At 51.7% G+C, this 25,039-nt stretch overlaps 2 protein-coding genes across 2 annotated transcripts in view; both read left to right on the plus strand.

Annotated features, from left to right (window-relative positions):
* The window catches only part of LOC127569523 (ATP-binding cassette sub-family B member 6-like), a 549,089-nt gene that overhangs the window by 385,080 nt on the left and 138,970 nt on the right, over positions 1–25,039 (plus strand). The window lies entirely within an intron of this gene.
* LOC127569905 (1-phosphatidylinositol 4,5-bisphosphate phosphodiesterase delta-4-like) overlaps positions 1–25,039 on the plus strand; it is a 36,102-nt gene that overhangs the window by 1,068 nt on the left and 9,995 nt on the right. The window contains 15 exon segments of the mRNA XM_052014955.1: positions 855–953; positions 2,136–2,294; positions 3,100–3,328; positions 4,362–4,491; positions 7,130–7,364; positions 11,506–11,707; positions 12,550–12,694; positions 16,243–16,380; positions 16,382–16,396; positions 19,634–19,707; positions 19,709–19,799; positions 21,285–21,368; positions 21,371–21,437; positions 21,850–21,966; positions 22,641–22,819. Coding sequence (XP_051870915.1) covers positions 929–953; positions 2,136–2,294; positions 3,100–3,328; positions 4,362–4,491; positions 7,130–7,364; positions 11,506–11,707; positions 12,550–12,694; positions 16,243–16,380; positions 16,382–16,396; positions 19,634–19,707; positions 19,709–19,799; positions 21,285–21,368; positions 21,371–21,437; positions 21,850–21,966; positions 22,641–22,819 — 1,890 coding nt within the window. The 5' untranslated portion in view covers positions 855–928.

Genomic DNA, 25,039 nt, shown 5'->3' on the forward strand with positions numbered 1-25,039 from the left:
CCAGGGCAGAGAGGGTGAAGGACGTGCATTTCTATTGCGCCTTTCAGTGGCTTTACTTCCAAAGAGGTAACATCACTAGTGTAATATGGGGAACTCAGCAGCTCCCTGACACAGCAAGAGCCCACAGACAAGAGTCCAGGTGACCTGTTTCACTGATGTTGGTTGAAGGATAAATATTGGCATCTACTGAGAGGCCCATCCCACAGTGGGACCCTCCCTCAGTACTGCCCCTCCCACAGTGTGACACTCCCTCGGTCCTGCACTGGAGATTTTTGCCCTCTCCTTCTCTGGGGAGGGATTGAACTGACAGCCTGGTGACTCTGAGAGAGAGGCCTGTCCCTGAGTCCACCCCCACTCAGCTGGGGATGCAGGTAGTTCACGGACTGGCGAGCAACGGGGCACAGTGCGGTAATTGTCACATTGACGGTGCGAGGGTGCAGGGAGATTTACTGGAGCAGCTCTGGGGGTGAGGGACTTGGGTTGTATGGAGTGTCTGAGGAAGCTCAGCTGTTCTGGAAGCAGATCAGGTTAACTGCTGCCTGGATCCAGTGAATCAGGGGAATGTCTCAGCAGCCACAGACGTGTAGAGGACAGAGGGAGGGGGCTCAGCTCTCCATCTCTTGGGGAGGGGGGGGGTAATCTGGAACACACACTGAAACAGTGGTGGGAGCAGCTCCCCAAAGGGTGGGGGGGGGGGGGAGTGGGAGCCGGGAGGTCTTGGAGGTGGGGGAATCCTGCAGGGCTGTGAGGATGGAGCAGGGAGGGGACCAACAGGGAGACCAGTCTGCTCTGGGGGGGTTGGGGGTGATTCCGGGACCTGTCTGCCAATTAACAGGCTGCATCGGTTATTTCAGGGACCGTCTCGACCATTCCCAATCCCGTTCGGTGTTCCGGCTGACCGTCTGCCTCGGAATCTGGGCTGGTGCCAATGGCGTCGTTCAGGGCCAACGTGCGTAAGTAGCCAACCACCGTGGCCGGTGCGATGGGAGGGAGGGAGGAGGTGTGGGGAGGGGGGCCAGGGATCTGGAGCAAGGACAGTGACCATATAGTACCCCTCCCACACTCCTCAAACCCTGAACACCCATCGCCCTGGGCTGGGCAGGTGGACAGCCGGCAACGAGAAACGTGTGTTCAGGCCAGAACAGGGGAGGCCATTCAGCCCTGAAGGGACGGGAGGAGGTTGGTCAGCACTCTGCCATTGATAGAACAGTACAGCACAGGAACAGGCCCTTTGGCCGACAATGTCTGTGCTGAACACGATGCCAATTTAAACAAATCCCTTCTGCCTACACAATGTCCATACCCCTCCATTCTCTGCACATTCATGTGCCTATCTAAGAGCCTCTTAAATGCCTCTGTCGTATCTGCCTCCACCCCCACCCCCGGCAGCGCATTCCAGGCACCCACCGCTCTCTGTGTTTCAAAAAAAACCGTGCCTGTACATCATTCTTTGAACTTTCCCCTTTCACCTTAAATGCATGCCCTCCAGTAATAGACATTTCGACCCTGGGAACAAGATATTGGCTGTCTACCCTATCTCTGCCTCTCATAATTTTATAAACCTCTATCAGGTCTCCCCTCAGCCTCCGCCGCTCCAGAGAAAACAACCGACGTTTGTCCAGCCTCTCCTTATAGCACATACCCTCTAATCCAGGCAGCATCCTGGTGAACCTCTTCTGCACCTTCTCCAAAGCCTCCACATCCTTCCTGTAATGGGGCGACCAGAAGTCAAGCATGCCAAGTGCCTTCTTCACTGCTCTATCAACCTGTGCAGCCACTTTCCAGGAGCTATGGACTTGGACCCCAAGATCCCTCTGTACATCGATGCTGTTAAGGGTCCTGCCATTAACTGTGTACTGTCCCCTTACATTTGATCTCCCACTCGCCCGGGTTAAGCTCCACCTGCCATTTCTCTGCCCATATCTGCAACAGATCTATATTCTGCTGTATCCTTTGGCAGTCTTCCACATGATCCACACCACCACCAATCTTTGTATCATCTGTCATTCAATAAGATCTGGGCTGATCTTTGACGTCAGCAGGGGGTTCCCACACTGTCCCCACGCCCCGGGGTTGCCTGAGGATCCGGTGAAGTGTTGACGAGGGCTGGGACTGACCCTGGTGCCTGGCTGTAGGGCTGCAGGTGGACGAGAACCTCCAGTCGATGCTCGGCGGGACGGTAATGAGGAAGGTGAAGTCTCGGAGCTGGAAGCGGCAGCGTTACTTCAAGCTGCAGGAGGACTGCATGAGCATCTGGTACCAGTCCAAGAAATCTGGCAATCCCAAGAGCAGCTGTGAGTCTGGCCGGCATGGTGGGGTGGGGTTTGGGGGGGCGGGGGTGGGTGCGAGCTGGAGAGGACAGAGGGACAGGGGCAGAGAGTGGGGAGAGGGAGAGATAGGGAGGGACAGAGTGGGGGAGAGGGTAGAGAGGGAGGAGGGGGAAAGAGGGGGAGGGGGAGGAGAGGGGCAGTGAGGAGAGGGAGGAGAGGAGGAGGAGGAGGAGAGGGAGGTGAAGACAAAACAGGAGGGGAGGCAAGAAAGAGGGGAAAGTGAGAAGGGGGTTAGAGAGCTGAGAGAAGTGAAATAGGAGAATGTGGGGAAGAGAGATGAGCAGAAAGGGGAGGGGGGAAGGGAGGGGGGGAGTGGGGATGAGGGGGAGAGGAGGAGGGAGGAGTGATGAAAGGTGCCCACTGAACCATCTGCCAATAGACCTGTGGGTCCGGGATTTAACTAATGTCCTCACCCTCCCTCCCTCCCTCTGTACCTGTCCCCTCCACACATGGCCTAATCATCTCTGATTCCCCTCCCTCCCCTCCCCTCCTGCCCAGTCCCAAGCTCTGGCACCCTCCGTAAACCTCCCCCTCCCTCCCTACACCTCCCCCCTCCCTCCCTACACCTCCCCCCTCCCTCCCTGAACCTTGCCCTCTCCCTCCCTCCACCTCTCCCCTTCCCCCTGCCCATGATCCGCGGTGTTGACCAGTGTAACCTGCTTCCTCCTTTCTCTGCCTCACGGCGGTAACCCCGCTGATCCCGCTGTGTGGGTACAAACCTCTGGGAGCCCAGAGACGGATCAGTCTCCACTCTGCTTCCCCCCGGCAGTCTCCATCAGTGACATCGAAGCGGTGCGCGAGGGTCACCAGTCCGAGGTTCTGCAGAGTATCGCGGAGGAGTTTGCCCCTGACCGATGCTTCACGCTCGTCTTCCGGGGGCGCAGGGGCAATCTGGACCTGGTGGCTGATTCAGCGCGCGAGGCGGGTCACTGGATCCAGGGGCTACGCAAACTCATTGACAACGTCAAAAATATGGACCAAAAGGAAAAGCTCGACCAATATCCTTTCCTACTGGGACATTCCTGTGGGAGGGTTCGGTCGCAAAGCTGGGGGAGGAATTGGGATGTTCCTTGTTGTAGACATCAGGTAGAAGGACCCTGGGACAGGCGGGAGGGAGCTTCACCCTCTGTCTGACCCTGGGAGTGTGTGATGGGACGGTGTGGAGGGAGCTTCACCCTCTGTCTGACCCCGGGAGTGTGTGATGGGACGGTGTGGAGGGAGCTTCACTCTGTGTCTGACCCCGGGAGTGTGTGATGGGACAGTGCGGAGGGAGCTTCACTGTGTCTGACCCCGGGAGTGTGTGATGGGACGGTGTGGAGGGAGCTTCACCCTCTGTCTGACCCTGGGAGTGTGTGATGGGACGGTGTGGAGGGAGCTTCACTCTGTGTCTGACCCTGGGAGTGTGTGATGGGACAGTGCGGAGGGAGCTTCACTGTGTCTGACCCCGGGAGTGTGTGATGGGACGGTGCAGAGGGAGCTTCACTTTGTCTGACCCCGGGAGTGTGTGGTGGGACGGTGAGGAGGGAGCTTCACCCTCTGTCTGACCCTGGGAGTGTGTGATGGGACGGTGTGGAGGGAGCTTCACTGTGTCTGACCCCGGGAGTGTGTGATGGGACGGTGTGGAGGGAGCTTCACCCTCTGTCTGACCCTGGGAGTGTGTGATGGGACGGTGTGGAGGGAGCTTCACTCTGTGTCTGACCCCGGGAGTGTGTGATGGGACAGTGTCGAGGGAGCTTCACTCTGTGTCTGACCCCGGGAGTGTGTGATGGGACGGTGTAGAGGGAGCTTCACTCTGTGTCTGACCCTGGGAGTGTGTGATGGGACAGTGCAGAGGGAGCTTCACTTTGTCTGACCCCGGGAGTGTGTGGTGGGACGGTGTGGAGGGAGCTTCACCCTGTGTCTGACCCTGGGAGTGTGTGATGGGACGGTAGAGGGAGCTTCACTCTGTCCCTGCCCTGACAGATGTTGAGCAGGTGTTGTGGAGGGACCTCACTCAGTGTGGAGGCAGGCCCGTTTCCTTCACTCCCCCATGTGGATCAGTGACTGGTTCCAGAAAGCAGACAAGGACAAGGACGGCCGGATGAACTTTAAGGAGGTGCGAGACTTACTGAAGATGATGAACGTCGACATGAATGAAGATCACTCCTTGAGGCTTTTTAAGGTGGGGCCCACCTGCTGACTGCTGTTTTGGGGGACTGATGAATCTGGTGGGCCAGGTGGAGATCGTTCGGCCCTTCACTCCTCTGCCAGCTTATTGAACAAGCAGCCCAATCACTTCCGGCCCCTTGATTCTTCCCGATGACCCTACAAACCAAGCTTCACCTGGCCCCTGCTCTCCCATTCGCGGTCACATGATCCTAACCACACAGGTGAAGACGTTTTTCACTCTGGAAACAGAGTGGAGTCATACAGCACGGAAGCAGGCCCTTTGGCCCAACTCGTCCATGTCAACTGTGTTGCCCAGTGAATCCCATCTGCCCACATTTGGCCCAGTGCCCTCTAAACCTCTCCTATCCATGTTCTTATCTAGGTGGCTTTTAAATGTTGCTGATGTGCCCGCCTCAACCACTATTTCTGGCAGCTCGTTCCAAATACGCACCACCCTTTGTGTGAAGAAGCTGCCCCTGATGTCCCTTTTAAATCTCTCGCCTCTGACCTTAAACCTCTGCCCTCTTGTTTTTAGCTCCCCCTCCCTGGGAAAAAGACTGTGTGCTTTCACCCTGTCTATGCCCCTCATGATCTTATACACCTCTATCAGGTCACCCATCAATCTCCTGCGTTCCAGGGAATAAAGTCCTGGTCTACACAACCTCTCCTTGTAACTCAGGCCCCCAAGTCCGGGCAACATCCTGGTAAATCTTTTCTGCGCTCTTTCTAGTTTAATAATGTCTTTCCTATAACAGGGCGACCAAAACTGTGCACAGTGCTCCAAGTGCAGCCTCACCAACGTCTCATGTAAAACATCATTTTGTTTCTTCTGCTATTTATTTTCAGGCTGTGTCTTTGGTTATCGCGCCTGTTACTGGAGTAACTCAGTTCTCCCCATCTGCTTTACCACAACCCTAGTGATTCTGAACAGCTTTACTTAATCTCCCACTAACCTTCTGTGCTATAAGGGGAACAACCTTAACCTCAACCTCAGCATCACGACAGGTGGAAGGGCGTGTTGAGATGGGGGCACTGTGATTTTGGAACGGGATATAGATAGATTATGATTGGTTACAAACTTGGCAAATGGAGTTTAAAGTGGGCCTGAGTTATAGGGAGAGGTTGGCCAGGTTAGGTCTTTATTCCTTGGAACGTAGGAGAACGAGGGGTGACCTTAAAGCGTTTAAAATTATGAGAGGCAGAGATAAGGTGGACGGTAATGGTCTTTTCCCCAGGGTAGGGGAGTCCAAAACTAGGGGGCATAGGTTTAGGGTGAGAGGGGGAAGATTTATGAGGGACCTGAGGGGCAACTTTTTCATGCAGATGGTGGTGAGTTTATGGAACGAGATGCCAGAGGAAGTGGGTGAGGCAGGTACAACAGTATCATTTAAGAAGCACTTGGATAGGTACATGGAGGGGCAGGGCTTGAAGGGATATGGGCCAAACACAGGAAATTGGGACTAGCTGGGTGGACACCATGGTCGGCATGGACTGGTTGGGCTGAAGGGCCTGTAGCCGTGTTGGATTGCTCTGTGACTCTATAACTCTGAGTTTAGAAGAATGAGGGGTGCGTTTACTAAAACATAGAAGATCCTAAGGTGGCCTGACAGGGTAAGTGTTCCTACTGGTGAGGGAGTCTCAAACAAAGGGACATAGTTACAAGATAAGGGGTAGGTCACTTAAAACTGAGGTGTGTAGAAATGTCTTTTTACGGTGGATGGTGACTCTTTGGGTTGTGGAGTCTGGATCATTGGAAGTATTTAAAGTGGAGGTAGGTACATTTTTGAAAGATCAAAGAATTGAGGACTGTGGGAAACTGTCAGAGAGATGGAGGCCGGGAGTAGATCAGCCATGGTCAAATTGAATGGTGGGGTTGAATGAACTCCTCCTGCTCCTATTTTCTTGTGTTCCTGTATAACTGAAGTCCTTCATCCCAGGAATGTTGGTTAGGCAACATCTGGAGTGTTGTGTGCAGTTCTGGTCGCCCCGTTACAGGAAGGGTGTGGAGGCTTTGGAGAGGGTGCAGAGGAGGTTCACCAGGATGCTGCCTGGATTAGAGGGCATGTGCTATAAGGAGAAGTTGGACAAACTTAGGTTGTTTTCTCTGGAGTGGCAGAGGCTGAGGGGAGACCTGATAGAAGTTTATAAAACTATGAGAGGCATAGATAGGGTGGACAGCTGGTATCTTTTCCCAGCGTCAAAGTGTCTAATACTAAAGGGCATGTATTTAAGGTGAGAGGGGGAAAGGTTAAAGGAGATGTGTGGGGCAGGTTGTTTTACACAGAGCGTGGTGGGTGCCTGGAGTGGGCTGCCAGGGGTGGTGGTGGAGGCAGATATGATAGAGGCATTTATACCAATCTCATCCATCTGCAGATGAACAGGCAGGGAATGGAGGGATACGGATCATGTGCAGATGGATGAGATTGGTTTAAATTGGTATCATGGTTGGCATAGACATTGTGGGCCGAAGGGCCTGTTCCTATGCTGTGTTCTATACGTCCAGAGACAGCCCCTCTGGTCGAGGGTTGACCCCTCTGATGGGCTCAAACATGGCCTCTCTGATAGGCTGGGGATGGCCCCTCTGATATGGCTCTGATACGGCCCTTCGGATTGGCCTACTCCAGGGGTTGAGTGCCCGTGCTGTGTTTCAGATGGCGGACAAGTCTCAGTCGGGAACGCTGGAGGGGGAGGAGTTTGTCTTGTTCTACAAAGCACTGACAAAGCGAGATGATGTTCACCGGCTCTTCAACGAGTTCTCCAAGGACAGGAAGAAGCTGACGCTGCTGGAGTTTGTGGACTTCCTCACACACGAGCAGCACGAGCCCACAGAAGATGTCGAGAGGTTTGCCATGGACCTGATCACCAGATACGAGCCCTCAGAGACAGGTACGGCAGCCAGAGGAGATGAAGTGACCTCTCAGGAACAGAGGGATTCAGGGAGGGTGTTTCTCTCGGCTGAGGAGTCCAGGACCAGGGTCACGGCCTCAGAGAAAGGGGTTGGCTGTTCGGGAATGAGATGGGGAAGGTGTTCTTCACAAAGGGCAGTCAATCTTTGGAGTTCTCTGCTCTGAAGGGCTATTGAGGCAGAGTTCATGGCAAACAGAGATTGGCAGATTTCTGGATATTCACAGGATATTGGAGTTAAGTGCAGGAAAGTACTGTTGAGGTGAAAGATCAGCCTGGTCCCGACCACGGACGGCTGTGGACACTCCGGCACTGAATTCATTCAAAACTGAGGTTGTCCGGTTTCTGGATACTAAAGGGGGGGGGGGGGGTACTGAGGGAGGGTCACACTGTGGGAGGGGCGGTACTGAGGGAGGGTCACACTGTGGGAGGGGTGGTACTGAGGGAGGGTCACACTGTGGGAGGGGTGATACTGAGGGAGGGTCACACTGTGATCACAAGATCACAAGACAAGGGAGCAGAAGTAGGCCATTCGGCCCATCGAGTCTGCTCCAAGGAAAGGGAAATGGGAAATGGGGAATGAGGGAAAGAAGTCTGCTCCATGAGCCAAAAAAAACACTATTCCTTTCTAGCGTCAATTTCCGGCCTTATCCCCATATCCCTAGATACCTTGACTAATTAGATACCTATCTATCTCCTCCTTAAATACCTCTAATGATCTGGCCTCCACTGCTGTACGTGGCAAAGAATTCCATAAATTCACCACCCTCTGGCTAGAGAAATTTCTCCTCATCTCTGTTTTAAACCTGTACCCTCTAATTCTAAGATTGTGCCCTCTGGTCCTGGACTCACCCACCAAGGGAAACAGCTTGGCCACATCTACTCTGTCCAGTCCTTTCAACATTTTGAATGTTTCTATGAAGTCCCCTCTCATTCTTCTGCACTCCAGTGAGTACAGTCCAAGAGCCGACAAACGCTCATCATATGTAAGCCCTTTCATTCCGGGAATCATCTTCGTAAATCTCCTCTGAACCCTCTTGAACATCAGCACATCCTTCCCAAGATATGGGGCCCAAAACTGCACACAGTATTCCAAATGAGGCCTCACCAGTGCCCCGTAGAGCCTCATCAACACTTCCCTACTTTTATACACTATACCTCTCGAAATGAATGCCAACATAGCATTCGCTTTCTTTACCACCGATCCGACCTGGTGGTTAACTTTTAGGGTATCCTGCACGAATACCCCCAAGTCCCTTTGTACTTCTGTACTTTGAATTTTCTCCCCTTTGAATAATCTGCCCATTTATTTCTGTTTCCAAAGTGTACAACGGCACATTTCTCAACATTGAATCTCATCTGCCATTTCCTTGCCCATTCTCCTGAACTGTCTAGGTCTCTCTGCAACCTTCCTGTCTCCTCAATACTCCCTACTCCTCCACCTATCTTGGTGTCATCTGCAAACTTAGCCACAAAACCATTTACTCCATCATCCAAATCGTTAATGTACAAAGTAAAAAGAAGCGGCCCCAACACCGACCCCTGCGGAACACCACTAGTAACCGGTAGCCAACCAGAACAGGATCCTTTTATTCCCACCGTTTGCTTTCTGCCAACCAGCCAACGCTCCACCCATTCTGTTATCCTACCTGTAATTCCATGACTTCTCATCTTATTAATCAGTCTCTTGTGCGGCAACTTGTCGAAGGCCTTTTGAAAGTCTAAATACACAACATTTACTGCCTCTCCCTTATCCACCCTACCTGTGATTTCTTCAAAAAAACTCCAATAGGTTGGTCAAGCAGGATCTTCCCTTCACGAAACCATGCTGGCTTGGACCTATCTTGCCCTGCACCTCTAGGTATTCAATAACCTCATCCTTGAGGATCGATTCTAATAACTTTCCCACCACCGATGTCAGACTAATAGGTCTGTAATTTCCTTTATGCTGCCTCCCACCTTTCTTATACAGTGGAACTACACTTGCGACCCTCCAGTCCTCTGGAACCATGCCAGAATCTATCGATTCCTGGAAAATTATCACCAATGCCTCCACAATCTCTAAAGCCGCCTCCTTCAGAACCCGGGGATGCACCTCATCTGGTCCGGGAAACTTATCAGTCTTTAGTCCATTTAGCTTTCCTAGCACCTTCTCTCTAGTAATCTTAACTGAACTCAGTTCCATCCCTTGAGACCCGACTATCCGGTATATTGCTGATGTCCTCCACAGTGAAGAGCGATGCAAAATACTCAGTTAGTTCCTCTGCCATCTCCTTATCACCCATTATAATCTCTCCCGCACCGTTATCAATTGGTCCTATATCAACCCGTGTCTCTCTTTTGCTCTTCATATATTTAAAAAAACTCTTAGTATCCTTTCGAATGTTATCTGCCAACTTCCTTTCATAATTCATCCTTTCTTTCCTAACGACCTTCTTAGTTGCTTTCTGCAGGTTTTTACAAGTTTCTCAGTCTTCTGTTTTCCCACTAATTTTTGCTTCCTTGTATGCCCTCCCTTTCGCTTTTATTCTAGCCTTCGCCTCTCTCGTTATCCACATTTGTGCCTTTTTTCCATTCAAAACCTTTTTTCTTGGAATATATCTATCCTGTATTTTCCTTATTTCTGTAGAAATTCTATCCATTTCTGCTCTGCCGTCCCTCCAGCTGGCTTACTCTTCCAATCAATTTGGGCCAACTCCTCTCTCATACCATTGTAATTTCCTTTGTTCCACTGAAATATCGATACACCAGTTATCAGCTTCTCCTTCTCAAATTTGAAACTGAAATCAATCATATTGTGATCACTAGTTCCTAATGGTTCCTTACCTTTAGTTCCCTAATCACCTCCGGTTTGTTACACAGCACCCAATCCAAAACAGCCGATCCCCTGGTGGGCTCATCAACAAGTTGCTCCAAAAAACTGTCCTGTAGACATTCCACAAACTCACTCTCCTGAGATCCACTGCATTGCTGGATTTCCCAGTCCACCTTCATGTTAAATCCCCCATAATTATCTTCACATTGTCACTCTGGCACGCTTTTTCTAACCGCAATTTATAGTCACTTCCTGACTGCTGTTAGGGGGCATATATATAACTGCTACTATTGTCCTTTTACCCTTGCTATTTCTTAGCTCCACCCATAAGGATTCCACCTCTTCTGACCCAATGTCCTTCCTTTCTATTGATTTTATATCATTACTAACCATCATGGCCACACCACCCCTCTGCCTACCCGCCTATCCTTCCTATACACTGTGTACCCCTGGACATTCAGTTCCCAATCACATCCGTCATAAAGCCATGACTCGGTGATTGCCACAATGTCGTATTTATTAACCTGTAGTTGTGCCACTAGGTCATCTACTTTATTCCTAATGCTACGTGCATTTAAAGATAGTACGTTTAGTCCAGTATCTGCTACTGATTTTGTTGTACTTCTATTGTTCAGCAAATTATCCTGACTTTTCACCTGCCTGTCCTTCTTACCATACTCACTACACAGACATGTTTATATATACATCATCCTCTATCCTAACGTCCTATATCCTAACATCCTGTTTTGTTGTACTTCTATTGTTCAGCAAATTATCCTGACTTTTCACCTGCCTGTCCTTACCATCCTCACTGCACACTGTCTTGGACTTGTTTCTATAAATCTCCTCCCTTACCCTAACATCTTGTATCCTAACATCCTGGTTTCCATTCCACTGCCAGATTAGTTTAAACCCTCCCCAACAGCTAAATTAAATATTCCCACCAGGATATTGGACCCCTTGGAGTTTAGGTGGCAACCCATCCTTAGTGAATAGGTCATGCCTCCCCCAAAAAGGTCCCAATGATCCAGAAATCTGAAGCCCTGCCCCCTGCACCAGTCACTCAGCCACGCATTCATCTGCAGAGCTTTCTATTCTTACTTCCATTAGCACGTGGCACAGGTAGTAATCCTGAAATCCTGTGGGAGGGGTGGTACTGAGGGAGGGTCACACTGTGGGAGGGGTGGTACTGAGGGAGTGTCCCGTTGTCAGTGAGCCTTTAGTTGGAGTCACCTTCGGACCAAGGACCCATTTTGATCTTCATTTGCCTCTTATTTACTGTCGTCTGCACCTTCCGCACGTTTGCAGCCAGGAAGTTGTATGCCCTGACCTTGGACGGATTCCTCATGTATCTCTGCTCTCCGGAAGGTTCTATCTTCAATCTGAAACATGAGCCGGTCCACCAGGACATGTCCCAGCCCCTCTGCCACTACTTCATCTCTTCCTCCCACAACACCTACCTGCTGGAGGACCAGCTGCGGGGACACAGTAGTGTCGAAGGTTACATCAGGTACATCACCCCCTCCTGCCCTCCTCCACCCTCCCTGGGGTCTCTCCCAGCACGGCCTGCTGTCCAGTAACGCCTGGGGTCATGATGTCCATCCTTGTGCTCAGCACCTCCCACGGAGTTGCCCCGTCCTTTCTCCCCAACTTTCTCCCCCCACTCCATCCCCCCCCCCAGCCCCTCCACCTCTGGTGACCATTAAAGGGGACCTCCCGCCTTCCCTTCTCTGCTGCCTGGGAACTTGGGTCTCCTGGCAGCTGGGTCCCTTTAAGAATTTTGTTCCCTCTGGGATGCTGGGATCCCTCTCTCCGCCTTACCTGGATGGTGAACTCGCCCCCCCACGCCCCCCACTTGAGACTGTCCCTCCCCGAATCTCCGTCCCTCCTCCCACCCAACACGGGCAGAAGGTCAGAACCTGCTTCAGGGAGGTTGAAGCTCCCTGCTCACCCCTCCCTCCTCCCTCCGTCCCTCAAACTGTGGGATCTTCCCTCCTTAAACTGTGGAACTCCCCTCCCTCTAGTCCCTCAAACTGTTGCTCTCCCCCTCCCTCTGTCCCTCAAACTGTGGGATCCCCCCCCACCCTCCCTCTGTCCCTCAAACTGTGGGATCGTCCGTCCTTAAACTGTGGAATTCCTCTCCCTCAGTCCCTCAAACTGTTGACCTCCCCCTCCCTCCGTCTCTCAAACCGTGGGACATCTCCTCCCTAATTCATGCACCTTACCCCGACCTGGGCTCCTACACCGGTAAGTGGGGACTGAGTTCCCCAAGGTACCCGGCCTCACTGTTGTGCCCATGTATGGTGCCCCTGGTCCTCGGGGTCCCGGGCTGACTCTCGCTTTCCTCCTCAGAGCTCTGAAGAAGGGCTGTCGCTGTGTGGAGGTGGACTGCTGGGACGGTCCCAACCAGGAGCCGGTGGTCTACCACGGGCACACACTCACCTCAAAGATCTTCTTCAAGGATGTCATCTCCGTGGTGGACAAGTATGCCTTCAAGGTGGGTCCCTGGGAACAGGCTCCAGCAGGCGAGCAGGTCCTCCTGTGATGCGCAGATTCCAGGTGTGGATCACACCCCAGGATCGTGACTGTGGAAGCAGGCTTCCAGAATGTTCTTCAACCCTGCTCAGCATCTTGTTACTGAGGCCTCTCGTTCCACAGACTTAGGAGGTAGCTGGGCCTTCTGTTGATCCCAGCTGGGTCAGTGGTGGGAGATACCTTGGGTTTGGGAGTGTGTGTGTGAGTGTGTGAGTGTGTGAGTGTGTGTGTGTGTGTGTGTGTGTGTGTGTGTGTGTGTGTGTGGCTGTGTTGTGGGAACCGCTGCCGACCATAAGACATAGGAGCAGAATTAGGCCATTCGGCACCATTGAGTTTGCTCCGCCATTTGATCGTGGCTGGTTTATTTTTCCCTCTCAACTCCATTCTCCTGCCTTCTCCCTGTAACCTTTGATGCCCTCACTAATCAAGAACCTATCAACCTCCGCTTTAAATACACCCAATGACTTGGTCTCCACAGCCATCTGTGGCAATGAATTCCACAGATTCACCACCCTCTGGCTAAAGAAATTCCTCCTCATCTCTGTTCTAAAGAGATGTCTTTCTATTCTGAGGCTGTGCCCTCTGGTCCTAGACTCTCCCACTGATGGAAACATCCTCTCCACGTCCTCTTCTTATCCAGGCTTTCAATTTTTCAGTAGGTTTCAATGAGATCCCCCCTCGTCCTTCTAAGCTCCAGCGAGTACAGGCCCAGAGGCCATCAAACGGTCCTCCTACTCTATTGATATTGGTTTATTATTATCACTTGTACCGAGGTACAGTGGAAAAACTTGAATTACGAACCGATCATACAGGTCAGTTCATTACACAGTGCAGTTACATTGAGTTAGTACAGAGTGCATTGAGGTAGTACAGGTAAAAACAATAACAGTACAGAGTAAAGTGTCACAGCTACAGAGAAAGTGCAGTGCAATAAGGTGCAAGGTCACAACAAGGTAGATCGTGAGGTCAGAGTCCATCTCATTGTATAAGGGAACTGTTCAATAGTCTTATCTCTGTGGGGTAGAAGCTGTCCTTGAGCCTGGTGGTACGTGCCCTCAGGCTCCTGTATCTTCTACCTGATGGAAGAGGAGAGAAGAGAGAATGTCCCGGGTGGGTGGGTAACCCTTTCATTCCCGAGATCATTCTTGTAAACCTCCTTTGGAGTCTCCCCAATGCCAGCACATCCTTTCTTAGATATGGGGCCCAAAACTGCTCACAATACTCCAAATGTGGTCTGACCAACGCCTTATAAAGCCTCAGCATTACATCCTTGCCTTTGTATTCTAGGCCTCTTGAAATGAATGCTAACATTGCATTTGTCTTCCTTGCACCCGACTCAACCTGCAAGTTAACCTTTAGGGAATCCTGCACTAGGACTCCCAAGTCCGTTGCACCTCTGATTTCTGAATTCGCTCCATGTTTAGAAAATAGTCTACACCTTTATCCCTCCTACCAAAGTGCATGACCGTACACTTCCCTGCGCTGTGTTCCATCTGCCACTTCTTTACCCATTCTCCCAACCTGTCCAAGTCCTTCTGCAGACTCCCTACTTCCTCAACACTACCTGCCCCTCCACCTATCTTTGAATCACCCACAAACTTGGCCACAAGCCATCAATTCCATCATCCAGATCATTAACATATAACGTGGAGAGTAGCGACCCAACACTGACCCCTGCCGAACACCACTAGTCACTGGCAGCCAACCAGAAAAGGGCCCCCTTGATTCCCACACTTTGCCTTCTGCTAGTCAGCCAATCTTCTATCCATGCTGGTACCTTTCCTGTAATACCATGGGCTCCGGGCTTGTTTAGCAGCCGCATGTGCGGCACCTTGTCAAAGACCTTCTGAAAATCCAAGTTAACAACGTGCATTGACTCTCCTTTGTCTGTCTTATTGTTACTTCATTAAATAATTCCAGCAGATTTGTCAGGCAGGATCTCCCCTTGATCAAACCATGCTGACATCGGCCTCTTTTATCATGTGCTTCCAAAGTACCCCGAAACCTCATCTTAATAATGGACTCTAACATCTTACCAACCACTGAAGTCAGGCTGACTGGCCGATAATCTCCTGTCTGTTGCCTCCCTCCCTTCTTAAAGACTGGAGTGACATCTGCGATTTTCCAGTCCTCCGGAACCATTCCTGACTCTAGTGATCCTCGAAAGATCACTACTGATGCCTCCACAATCTCTTAAGCAAACCTCTTTCAGAACCCTGGGGTGTAGTCCATCTGGTCCAGGTGACTTATCCACCTTCAGACCTTTCAGTTTCCCAAGTACCTTCTCCTTAGTGATAGTGACTGCACTCACTTCTGCCCCCGACTCTCTCGAATTTCTGGCACGTTGCTGGTGTCTTCCTCAGTGAAGACTGAAGCAAAATACTCATTCAGTTCGTCCGCCATTTCTTTGTTCCGCATTACTATATCTCCAGCATCATTTTCCAGCATCTGATGTCTACTCTTGCTTCTCTTTTACTTTTTATTTATCTGAAAAAATTTTTGGTATCCTCTTTTATAAAATTGGCCAGCTTACCTTCATATTTCATCTTTTCTCCCCTTATGATTTTTAGTTGCCTTCTGTTGTTTTTAAAAAGCTTCCCAATCCTCTAGCTTCCCACGAATTTTTGCAATATTGCATGTCCTCTTTCATGCTGTCTCTGACTTCCCTTGTCAGCCACGGTTGCCTCATCCTCCCTTTAGAATGCTGCTGCTTCTTTGGGATGAACTGATCCTATGTTTTCTGAATTACTGCCAGAAACTCCTGCCATTGCTGCTCTATCGTCATCCCTGCTGGGGTCCCCTTCCCATCAACTCTGGCCAGCTCCTCTCTCCTGCCTCTGTAGTTACCTTTACTCAACTGTAACACTGATACGTCCCATTTCAGCTTCTCCCTCTCAAACTGCAGGGTGAATTCTATCATATTATGATTACTGCTCTTAAGGGTTCCTTTGCTTTAAGCTCCCTGATCAAATCTGGCACAGTCAAAACCAGTGCAGCCCCTCTGGTGAAGGCGCTCCCCCCAGTGACATTGGGGAGGGAGTTCCAGGATTCAGACCCAGTGATGCTCCTGTGGAGATCAAACACCACCATGAGGGAGAAGGGCCGAATGGCCAGCTGCTGCTTTAGGGGCTGTGGGGGAGGGAGGGGAGTGATTGGGGAGAGAGGGGGACGGAGAGGGAGGGAAGTGATTGGGGAGGGAGGGGAGGGGGGGAGTGATTGGGGAGGGAGGGGGAGGGAAGTGATTGGGGAGGGAGGGGAGGGTTGTGATTGGGGTGGGGAGTGATTGAGAGGGGGGGGAGGGGGAGGGAAGTGATTGGGGAGGGAGGGGGAGGGTTGTGATTGGGGTGGGGAGTGATTGAGAGGGGGGGGAGGGGGAGGGAGTGATGGAGGGAGGGGTGGGAAGTGATTCGGAGGATGGGAGGGGTGATTGAGAAGGGAGGGGGAGGGGAGGCTGAGTGATGACGAGCTTGCCCCTCTCACTTTTCCCCCGTTCCACTCTTGCCCCTGCAGACCTCGGAGTTCCCGGTCATCCTCTCCATCGAGAACCACTGCAGCCTCGAGCAGCAGACCGTCATGGCGCATCACCTGAGGACCATCCTGGGGGACAAGCTGCTGACAAGCACCATCGACGGGCGAATCCCCAACAGTCCACCCCTCTCCAGAGGTGAGGCCAGAACCGCAAGGAGCCACCAAGTCCCATCACACCCCGACCGACCAAGCACTGGGGACAAGTGTCTGACTCTGGACATGCGGGGCCCGTTAAATCAGTCGGCAAGACAACCACTTTCCCTTGCGGATCGGGTCCTGTCGAGCTAAAGCGGGTCCTCAGCCTGAGGAGCAGGCTGGGATTCTGGGAGGCCCACAGATAGACTTGGTGTTGCGACAGCTCCCAGCCTGGAGTACAGGCCTGAGAAACTAAGGGAGCTAGGGCTTTACTCTTTGGAGAGGAGGAGGATGAGAGGAGACATGATCGAGGTGTACAAAATATTAAGAGGAATAGATAGAGTGGACAGCCAGCGCCTCTTTCCCAGGGCACCAATGCTCAATACAAGAGGGCATGGCTTTAAAGTAATGGGTGGGAAGTTCAAGGGAGATATCAGAGGGAGGTTTTTTACCCAGAGAGTGGTTGGTGCATGGAATGCGCTGCCTGGGGTGGTGGTGGAGGCAGGTACATTGGTCAAATTCAAGAGATTGCTAGATAAGCATATGGAGGAATTTAAAATAAAGGGATATGTGGGAGGAAGGGGTTAGATAGTCTTAGGCGAGGTTTAAGGGTCGGCACAACATGGTGGGCCGAAGGGCCTATATTGTGTTGTACTGTTCTATGTTCTATCATCGAACAGCCTGGACAACAATCCTGGGACACTGGCATAGATACTGGGGGAGGCTGGGTTCTAGATGCTCTAAGGTAGAGGCGTCAATCTACCACATGTGGGGCAGGCAGAGTATTCAGCACCTTGTGTTAGCAGCGGAGGGGGGTTGGGGGGAACCAGATGGGGTGCGTGTAGTTTGGGTCGATAGTGGGGGACTTTTCTCCATTGTGGAGGTGTCCTAAAACTAGGTTAGGAGGTTTAGAGGGAGACTGAGGAAGGAGTATTTTCACCCGGGGGGTTGGGATGTGGAACGCCCTGTCTGATGGGGAGGTGGAGGCAGAGACTCTCACAGCGTTGAAGAAGTGTCTGGATGAGCACTTGAACGGCTGAGGCAGAGGGGCTACGGACCAAGTGCTGGGAAGTGGGATGTGTAAGACCATAAGACAAAGGAGCAGAAGTCGGCCATTCGGCCATCGAGTCTGCTCCGCCATTCTATCATGAGCTGATCCATTCTCCCATTTAGCCCCACTTCCCTGCCTTCTCACCATAACCTTTGATGCCCTGGCTCCTCAGATACCTATCAGTCTCTGCCTTAAATACACCCAATGACTTTGACTCCACAGCCCCGCCCGTGGCAACAAATTCCACAGATTCACCACTCTCTGGCTAAAGAAATTTCTCCGCATCTCTGTTCTGAATGGGCGTCCTTCAATCCTGAAGTCGTGCCCTCTTGTACTGGATTCCCCTACCCATGGGAAACAAGTTTGCCACAGCTACTCTGTCCAGGCCTTTTAACATTCAAAATGTTTCTATGAGGTCTCCCCTCATTCTTCTGAACTCCAAGGAGTACAACCCAAGAATTGTCAAACGTTCCTGATATTTTAACCCTCTCATTCCTCAAATCATTCTAGTGAATCTTCTCTGAACCCCCTCCAACGTCAGCACATCCTTTCTTAAATAAGGAACCCAAAACTGCACACAGTACTCCAAGTGAGGTCTTACCAATGCCTTACAGAGCCTCAACATCAGATAGATCTTAGATATCTTTATGAGTCACATGTACATCGAAACACACAGTGAAATGCACCTTTTGCGTAGAGTGTTCTGAGGGCAGCCCGCAAGTGTCGCCACGCTTCCGGTGCCAACATAGCATGCCCACAACTTCCTAACAGGTACGTTTATCGAATGTGGGAGGAAACCGGAGCACCCGGAGGAAACCCACGCAGGCACGGGGAGAACGTACAAACTCCTTACAGACAGTGGCCGGAATTGAACCCGGGTTGCCGGCGCTGTAAAGCGTTACGCTAACCGCTACACTACCGCGCCTGCCCTACATCACATCCCTGCTCTTATATTCTATTCCTCTAGAAATGAACGTCAACATTGCATTTGCCTTCTTCACCACTGACTCAACTGTAGGTGGGTAGGTGGTGGTCAGCATGGACATGGTGGATGATTGATGCCGCCTGCTTGAGGCAGCGTCTTCTGCAGATGCTGTCAGGGGTGGGGAGGGCTGTGACCCCCAGGGTGAGGAGTGTAGAACCAGGGGCACAGTCCAGAGTGAGGGCTCAGCTGTTCAGGACTGAGATAGGGAGAAATTCCTTCACTCAGAGGGTGGGGAATCTTTGGAATTCTCTGCCCCTGGAGTGTGGGGGCTCAGTTCATTCAGAGCAGAGATCAGTAGACTTCTGGATATCTGGGGAATCGAGGAGAATGAGGTTAGTGCAGGAAATTGGCACTGAGGAAGATCAGCTATGATCGTGTTCAATGCTGCAACAGGCGGGGGGGGGGGGGGGGGGGGGGGGGGGGTGTGCAAATTGTAGACGACAAGAGCCCAGAACATAGAACAGAACAGGGCATTCGGCCCACAATGTTGTGCTGGCATAGCTAATCCCTCCTACCTACAGAATGCCCATAGCCCTCCATTTTCCTCTCATTCATGTGCCCATCCAAGCCCCTCTTAAGAGCCCCCAATGAGTTTCCCTCCACCACCCTATCAGGCAACGCATTCCAGGCATCCACCACTCTCTCAGAAAAACACGTACCCTTCACGTCTGTTCTGAACCTACCCCCTCTCACCTTAAGTGCATGCCCTCTGGTATTGGATCACTCAATAATGGGAAAAAGATATTGCTTGTCCACCCTATCTATGTCCCTCATAATTTTATACACTTCCAACAGATGCCCCCTCAGCCTCTGCTGCTCCAGAGAAAAGAGCCCAAGTTTGTCCAGCCTCTCCTGAAAGCACATGTCCTCTAATCCAGGCAGCATCCTGGTAAACCTCCTCTGCACCCTCTCAAGCCTCGACATCCTTCCTGTAGTGAGGTGACCAGAACTGTACCCAATACTCTAAATGCAGCCTGACCAGAGTTCTATACAGATGCATCATAACAGGAGGATCTCAGCGGTCTTAGCAGGGTTTTGGGAGATAGGGGGTAGGTTACAGGGATCAGTTGGATCAGGATTTGTAGGAGGGATGAGACATGTCCTCGTTGACCTCAGTACCACACCAGGACCCCAGACGCGCCACCCCCTCCCCCTGCCCCCGCACCCGGTGCTGACGGAGTTTGTCCAATTGTTTGTGTCAGGAGCTGCGGTGGAAGGTTCTAGTGAAGGGGAAGCGGATCGGAAGGCTGGAGGACTCCCTGAATGGGCTAGGGCAGCAACCACTACACCGGCGAGGTGACCGACGAAGACGAGGCGGCTGAGATGGAGGACGAGAACATCAGGAGTGAAGTTAGGAGGAGAGGGAAGGTAAAGGTCATGCTGACAACAACCTGCCGCTCTTCCACTGGGAGGGGAGGAGGTCACAGAGTCCTACAGCCCAGGAACAGGTCCTTCGGCCCAACTGGTCCATGCCGATGAAGATGCCCATCCAAGCTGGTTCCATTTGCCCGCATTTGGCCCATATCCCTCTAAACCTTTCCCATCCATGTACCTGTCCAAGTGTCTTTTAAATATTGTTAATGTTCCTGCCTCAACAACTTCCTCTGGCAGCTCGTTCCATATACTGACCACCCTCTGGGTGAAGAAGTTGCTCCTCAAGTTCCTATTAAATCTCTCCCCTCTCACTTTAAACCTGTGCCCTCTAGTTCTTGATTCCCAACCCTGGGTAAACGACTGAGTGCATTCACCCTCTCTATGCCCCTCATGATTTTATACACCTGTATAAGGTCAGGTCATGAGACCATAAGATTTTCACAGTGAACGGTACGGCCCTGGAGAGTGGTGGTAGAACAGAGGCACCTTGGAGTTCAGGTGTACCTGGTTCCTGAAAGTGGAGGTCACAGGTAGACAGGGTGGTGAAGGTGTTTGGCACGCTGGCCTTCAGTCAGAGCATTGAGTATAGAAGTTGGGACGTTGTGTTACAGTTGTACAAGCTGTTGGTGAGGCCACATTTGGAACGTTGTGTTCTGTTTTGGTCGCCCTGCTGTAGGAAAGATGCCATGAAGCTGGAAAGAGTGCAGAGGAGATTTACGAGGATGTTGCTGGGACTCGAGGGACTGAGTTATGGAGAGAGGTTGAGCAGGTTGGGACTTTTCTCATTAGAGCATAGGAGATGGAGAGATGTTCTTATAGAGGTGTATAAAATCATGAGGGGCAGAGATAGGGTGAATGCACAGTCCTTTGCCCAGGGTTGGGGAATCAAGAACTAGAGGGCACAGGTTTAAGGTGAGAGGGGAGAGATTTAATAGGAACCCTGAGGGGCAACTTTTTTACCCAAAGGTGGTCCGTATGTGGAATGAGCTGCAAGAGGAAGTGGTTGAGGCAGGTACATTAACAACACTTAAAAAGAACTTGGACAGGTACATGCATGGGAAGGTTTAGAGGGATATGGGCCAAATGCGGGCAAATGGTTTCTGGCTTAGATGGCATCGTGGTTGGCATGGACCAGTTGGGCCGAAGGGCCTGTTTCCCGTGCTGTATGACTATGACTCTATGAGATAAAGGCATGATCCAACTGAGGGGCTGATTGGCTTCGGCCTGTTACCCTGCTTGGGTGCAGGAAGGTGTTCCTTCATCCAGACAGCTCCTCCCTCACACTGTGTCCCCTGCTGCTCCCTGCAACCCCTCCATCGTCCCTGCAACCGTGCAGGCTCTGCACAACTCCTTCTCGTAGAGCCACGTGCATTAATCCTGCACCTATGCTGTCCCTGTGTCATCCCAGCAGGACGCATGGCCTTGCATCAGTTCAGAGGCAGCAGCTAGCTGTACTCAGTGACGTCTCTCTCTCCGAAGGGCTCCAAGCAGCATCTTGCCAGGGAGCTGTCCGACTGTGTCATTTACTGCAAGAGCGTCCACTTCCACAGCTTCAGGCACTCGCCGCGCAGCACTACAAGTTCTACGAGATGTCCTCCTTCACCGAGTCGAAGGCCAGGAAACAAATCCGGAGTGTGGTGAGAGATGGCTCATGAAACGTAGCGGGGGGAAGGGGGAGAGACACAACCCAGGATCCAGACAAGGGGTGCGGGGGGCTGATGTATGAAATAACAGGTTCCCGGGAGTGGATTACAGGCTGGGGTCTAATCCAGGGGGTTTGGAGGGTTTATATATAGAATAATAGGTCCCTGGGAGTGGGTTATAGGCTGGGATCTAATCCAGGGGCTCGGGGGGTTTATATATAGAATAACAGATCCTCGGGAATGCGTTACAGGCTGGGATATATCTGAGATTTTGGGGATTTATATATAGCGGGATGATTCTGTCGCTCGTTCTCCAACATCTTTGACTCTGAGCTGGAAAGGTGGCCTCAGTACCCTTGGGGTGAGAGGTATAACTCACGTCTGCCCTGTTGGATCCGCAGCCAATGAATTTGTTCGGCACAACGCCTGGCAGCTGACCCGGGTGTATCCCAGCGGCTTCCGAACCGACTCCTCCAACTTCAACCCACAGGAGATGTGGAACGCCGGATGCCAAATCGGTAACTACCCGGCAACGGGGGCTTGTGAACCATGGCAACAGTGGGGTAACAGTGGGGGTCAGGGTCACGGTGACAGAGGGGATCGTGGTCAGGGTGACGGTTGGGGTCACAGTGATGGTCAGAGGTTACGAGTGCAGTTGGGGTCAAGGTGCCGGTCAGGGTCACAGTGATGGTCAGAGGTCATGGTCACAGTCAGGGTCATAGTGATGGTCAGAGGTTATGACTACAGTTGGGGTCATGGTGCCAGTCATGGTCACAGTGACGGTCAGAGGTCATGGTGATGGTCAGAGGTTACGACTACAGTTGGGGTCATGGTGCCAGTCATGGTCACAGTGACGGTCAGAAGTCATGGTGATGGTCAGAGGTTACGACTACAGTTGGGGTCACGGTGATGGTCGGGGTCATGGTGACTGTCAGAGGTCACGATGATGTCAGAGGTCATGGTAACAGTCAGGGTCATGGTGCACGGTTAGAGTCATGGAGAAGGTCAGAGTCGTGTTGCCAGTTGGGGTCACAGTGAAGATCAGGGTCGTGTGGTGATGGCTGGGGTCATGGGAACGGTTGGAGACACGGGAACGAACAGGGTCACATGGCGGGTCATGGGCTGTGAACCGCATTGCTCTGCCCCACTCTGACTAACGCTCCCCCTCTCCCTCTCCCTCTCTCCCCTTGAGTCGCTTTGAACTTCCAGTCCGCCGGGGAGGAGATGGACCTGAATGACGGCCTCTTCACCCCCAATGGCCGCTGTGGCTTCGTGCTGAAACCAGCCTTCATGAGGTCACTGGAGTCCACCTTCGACCCTGACCACCCCAAGGAGACCGCTGGTTACCGACCGCTCAACCTCACCATCCAGGTGACCAATTACCGCTTAACTCGTTCAGCAGGGAGCTCGGGAGTGGGGTCAGCCCCAGAACCTCTCTGTAGTCCTGGGCTTGGGTCTGGAGAGCGCCATGACCTCTCTAACATCACAGGAACCTTCATCGTCTTGTAGGAGGTTGTCCCACTGAAACAGGCCAGTCTGCCCATTCATCCATGCTAGCCAATGACTTTAATTCTCTTTCCCATGGCCCTACTATTCAAATATTGTCAGACAAGGTTTATCACCGCACCGCATGTTATTTAGGCTGGTTGTTTCAGAGTGGTGGGAGTGTGGCCATCACAGGGGCTAGTCCGGGAGCCACATCCCATCCGCTGAAGGGGGTGGCTCGTTGGACAGTTGCACCGTCCACCACGTTGGTGGGTCTGGACCCAGGCAGCAGAATTCTTTCGCTGAAGGACATCGGGGAACCAGTTGGGTTTTTGTGACATTCTGGTAGTTCTTGTGATCACCATCACGGGTGCCCTGGTTGTTTTTGTTAATTGGCACTGAATTTCACATCCCTCTCCCCCTCTCCCCCTCTCCCTCTCCCCTCCCCCCTTCCCCCCTCGTCACTGCTATGACATCACTGTGTTCAGTAGCTGGTCTGAAGGTGAGATAAGGTTGAAGGTACGAATGTATTACTCATTGGGAAGGTCAGCGGAATAACATTCCAGAATCAGTGTGCAATGCACAGCAGTTGGTGTCTGTGACCGGAGACAATTCCCAGAGCGGATTACATAAAAATCACTACAAGTTACAAAAATAAATAAATAGTGCAAAATAGGAATAATGAGGTAGTGTTCATGGGTTCATGGACCGTTCAGAAATCTGATGGCGGAGGGGAAGAAGCTGTTCCTGAATCATTGAATGTGGGTCTTCAGGCTCCTGTACCTCCTCCCCGATGGTAGTAACGAGAAGAGGGCACGTCCCGGGTGGTGAGGTCCTTAGTGATGGATGCTGCCTTCTTGAGGCACCGCCTCTTGAAGATGTCCTCGATGGTGGGAGGGTTGTGCTTGTGAGGGAATTCCAGAGCTCAGTGCTGAGGTTGCCAAAGGTGGACCAGCTAAAGTCAGCAATGAAATGAAAGGAAAGGATTTCACTCGGGATAGAGGAGCTTTGCTTCTTGATCATGTCCCTCTCTCCCATGGCAGAACACCGTTTCCCAGATGCCTTAAACTTGTCATAGAACATAGAACAGTACAGCACAGAACAGGCCCTTTGGCCCACGATGTTGTCCCCACGTAGCTAATCCCTCCTACCTACAGAATGCCCACATCCCTCCATTTTCCTCTCATTCATGTGCCCATCCAAGCCCCTCTTAAAAGCCCCCAATGAATTTGCCTCCACCACCCTATCAGGCAACACATTCTAGGCATCCACCATTCTCTCAGTAAAAAACTTACCCCTCACGTATCTCTTCAAACTCTCTACTGACTTGGCTCCAGACCATCAAACCCGAGTCCAAATGTGGACCAAAGAGCAGATAATTTGTAATTGGTTTATTGTCACATGTACCGAGATACAGTGAAATGCTTTTGTCCGTGTGCCATCCAGACAGATCATTCCATCGAGGTAGTACGAAAGGAAAACAGAATGCAGAATAAAGTGTTACAGCTACAGAGAAAGTGCAGTGCAGGCAGACAATAAGGTGCAAGGGCCACGATGAGGTAGATCGTGAGGTCAAGAGTCCATCTTTATCATATAAGAGGTGAGAGTGAGTGCCCTTTGGCATCAAGGAGCCCTGGTGAACCTGGTCAATGGGCATCAAGGGAAACCCTCCAGTGGCTGGAGTCAGGCCTCACTCAAGGGAGAAGCGGTGGGTGTTGGAGGTCAGTCATCCCAGCCCCAGGACATCCCTGCAGGAGTTCCACAGGGCAGTGTCCTGGGCCCCGACCATCTTCAGTTGCTCCATCAGTGACCCTCCTTCCATCAGAAGGTCAGTAGTGGGAAGGTTCACTAATGACTGCACTATGTTCAACTCCATTTGCGAGCTCTCACAACTGAAGCAGCCCCTGTAGTAAGATCTAGACCACATTCTGTCATGGGGAGTTACATTCTGTCACATCAGTGCCAGGCAATAACTATTGGAATTGGTTATTATTGTCACTTTACTGAGGTACAGTGAAAATCTTGTCTTACATACCGATCGTACAGATCAATTCATTACAACAGTGCATTGAGGGAGTACAAGGGAAAACAATAACAGAATGCAGA

This window comes from Pristis pectinata, chromosome 1 (assembly GCF_009764475.1).
Source record: "Pristis pectinata isolate sPriPec2 chromosome 1, sPriPec2.1.pri, whole genome shotgun sequence".
Classification (NCBI taxonomy): Eukaryota; Metazoa; Chordata; class Chondrichthyes; order Rhinopristiformes; family Pristidae; genus Pristis; species Pristis pectinata.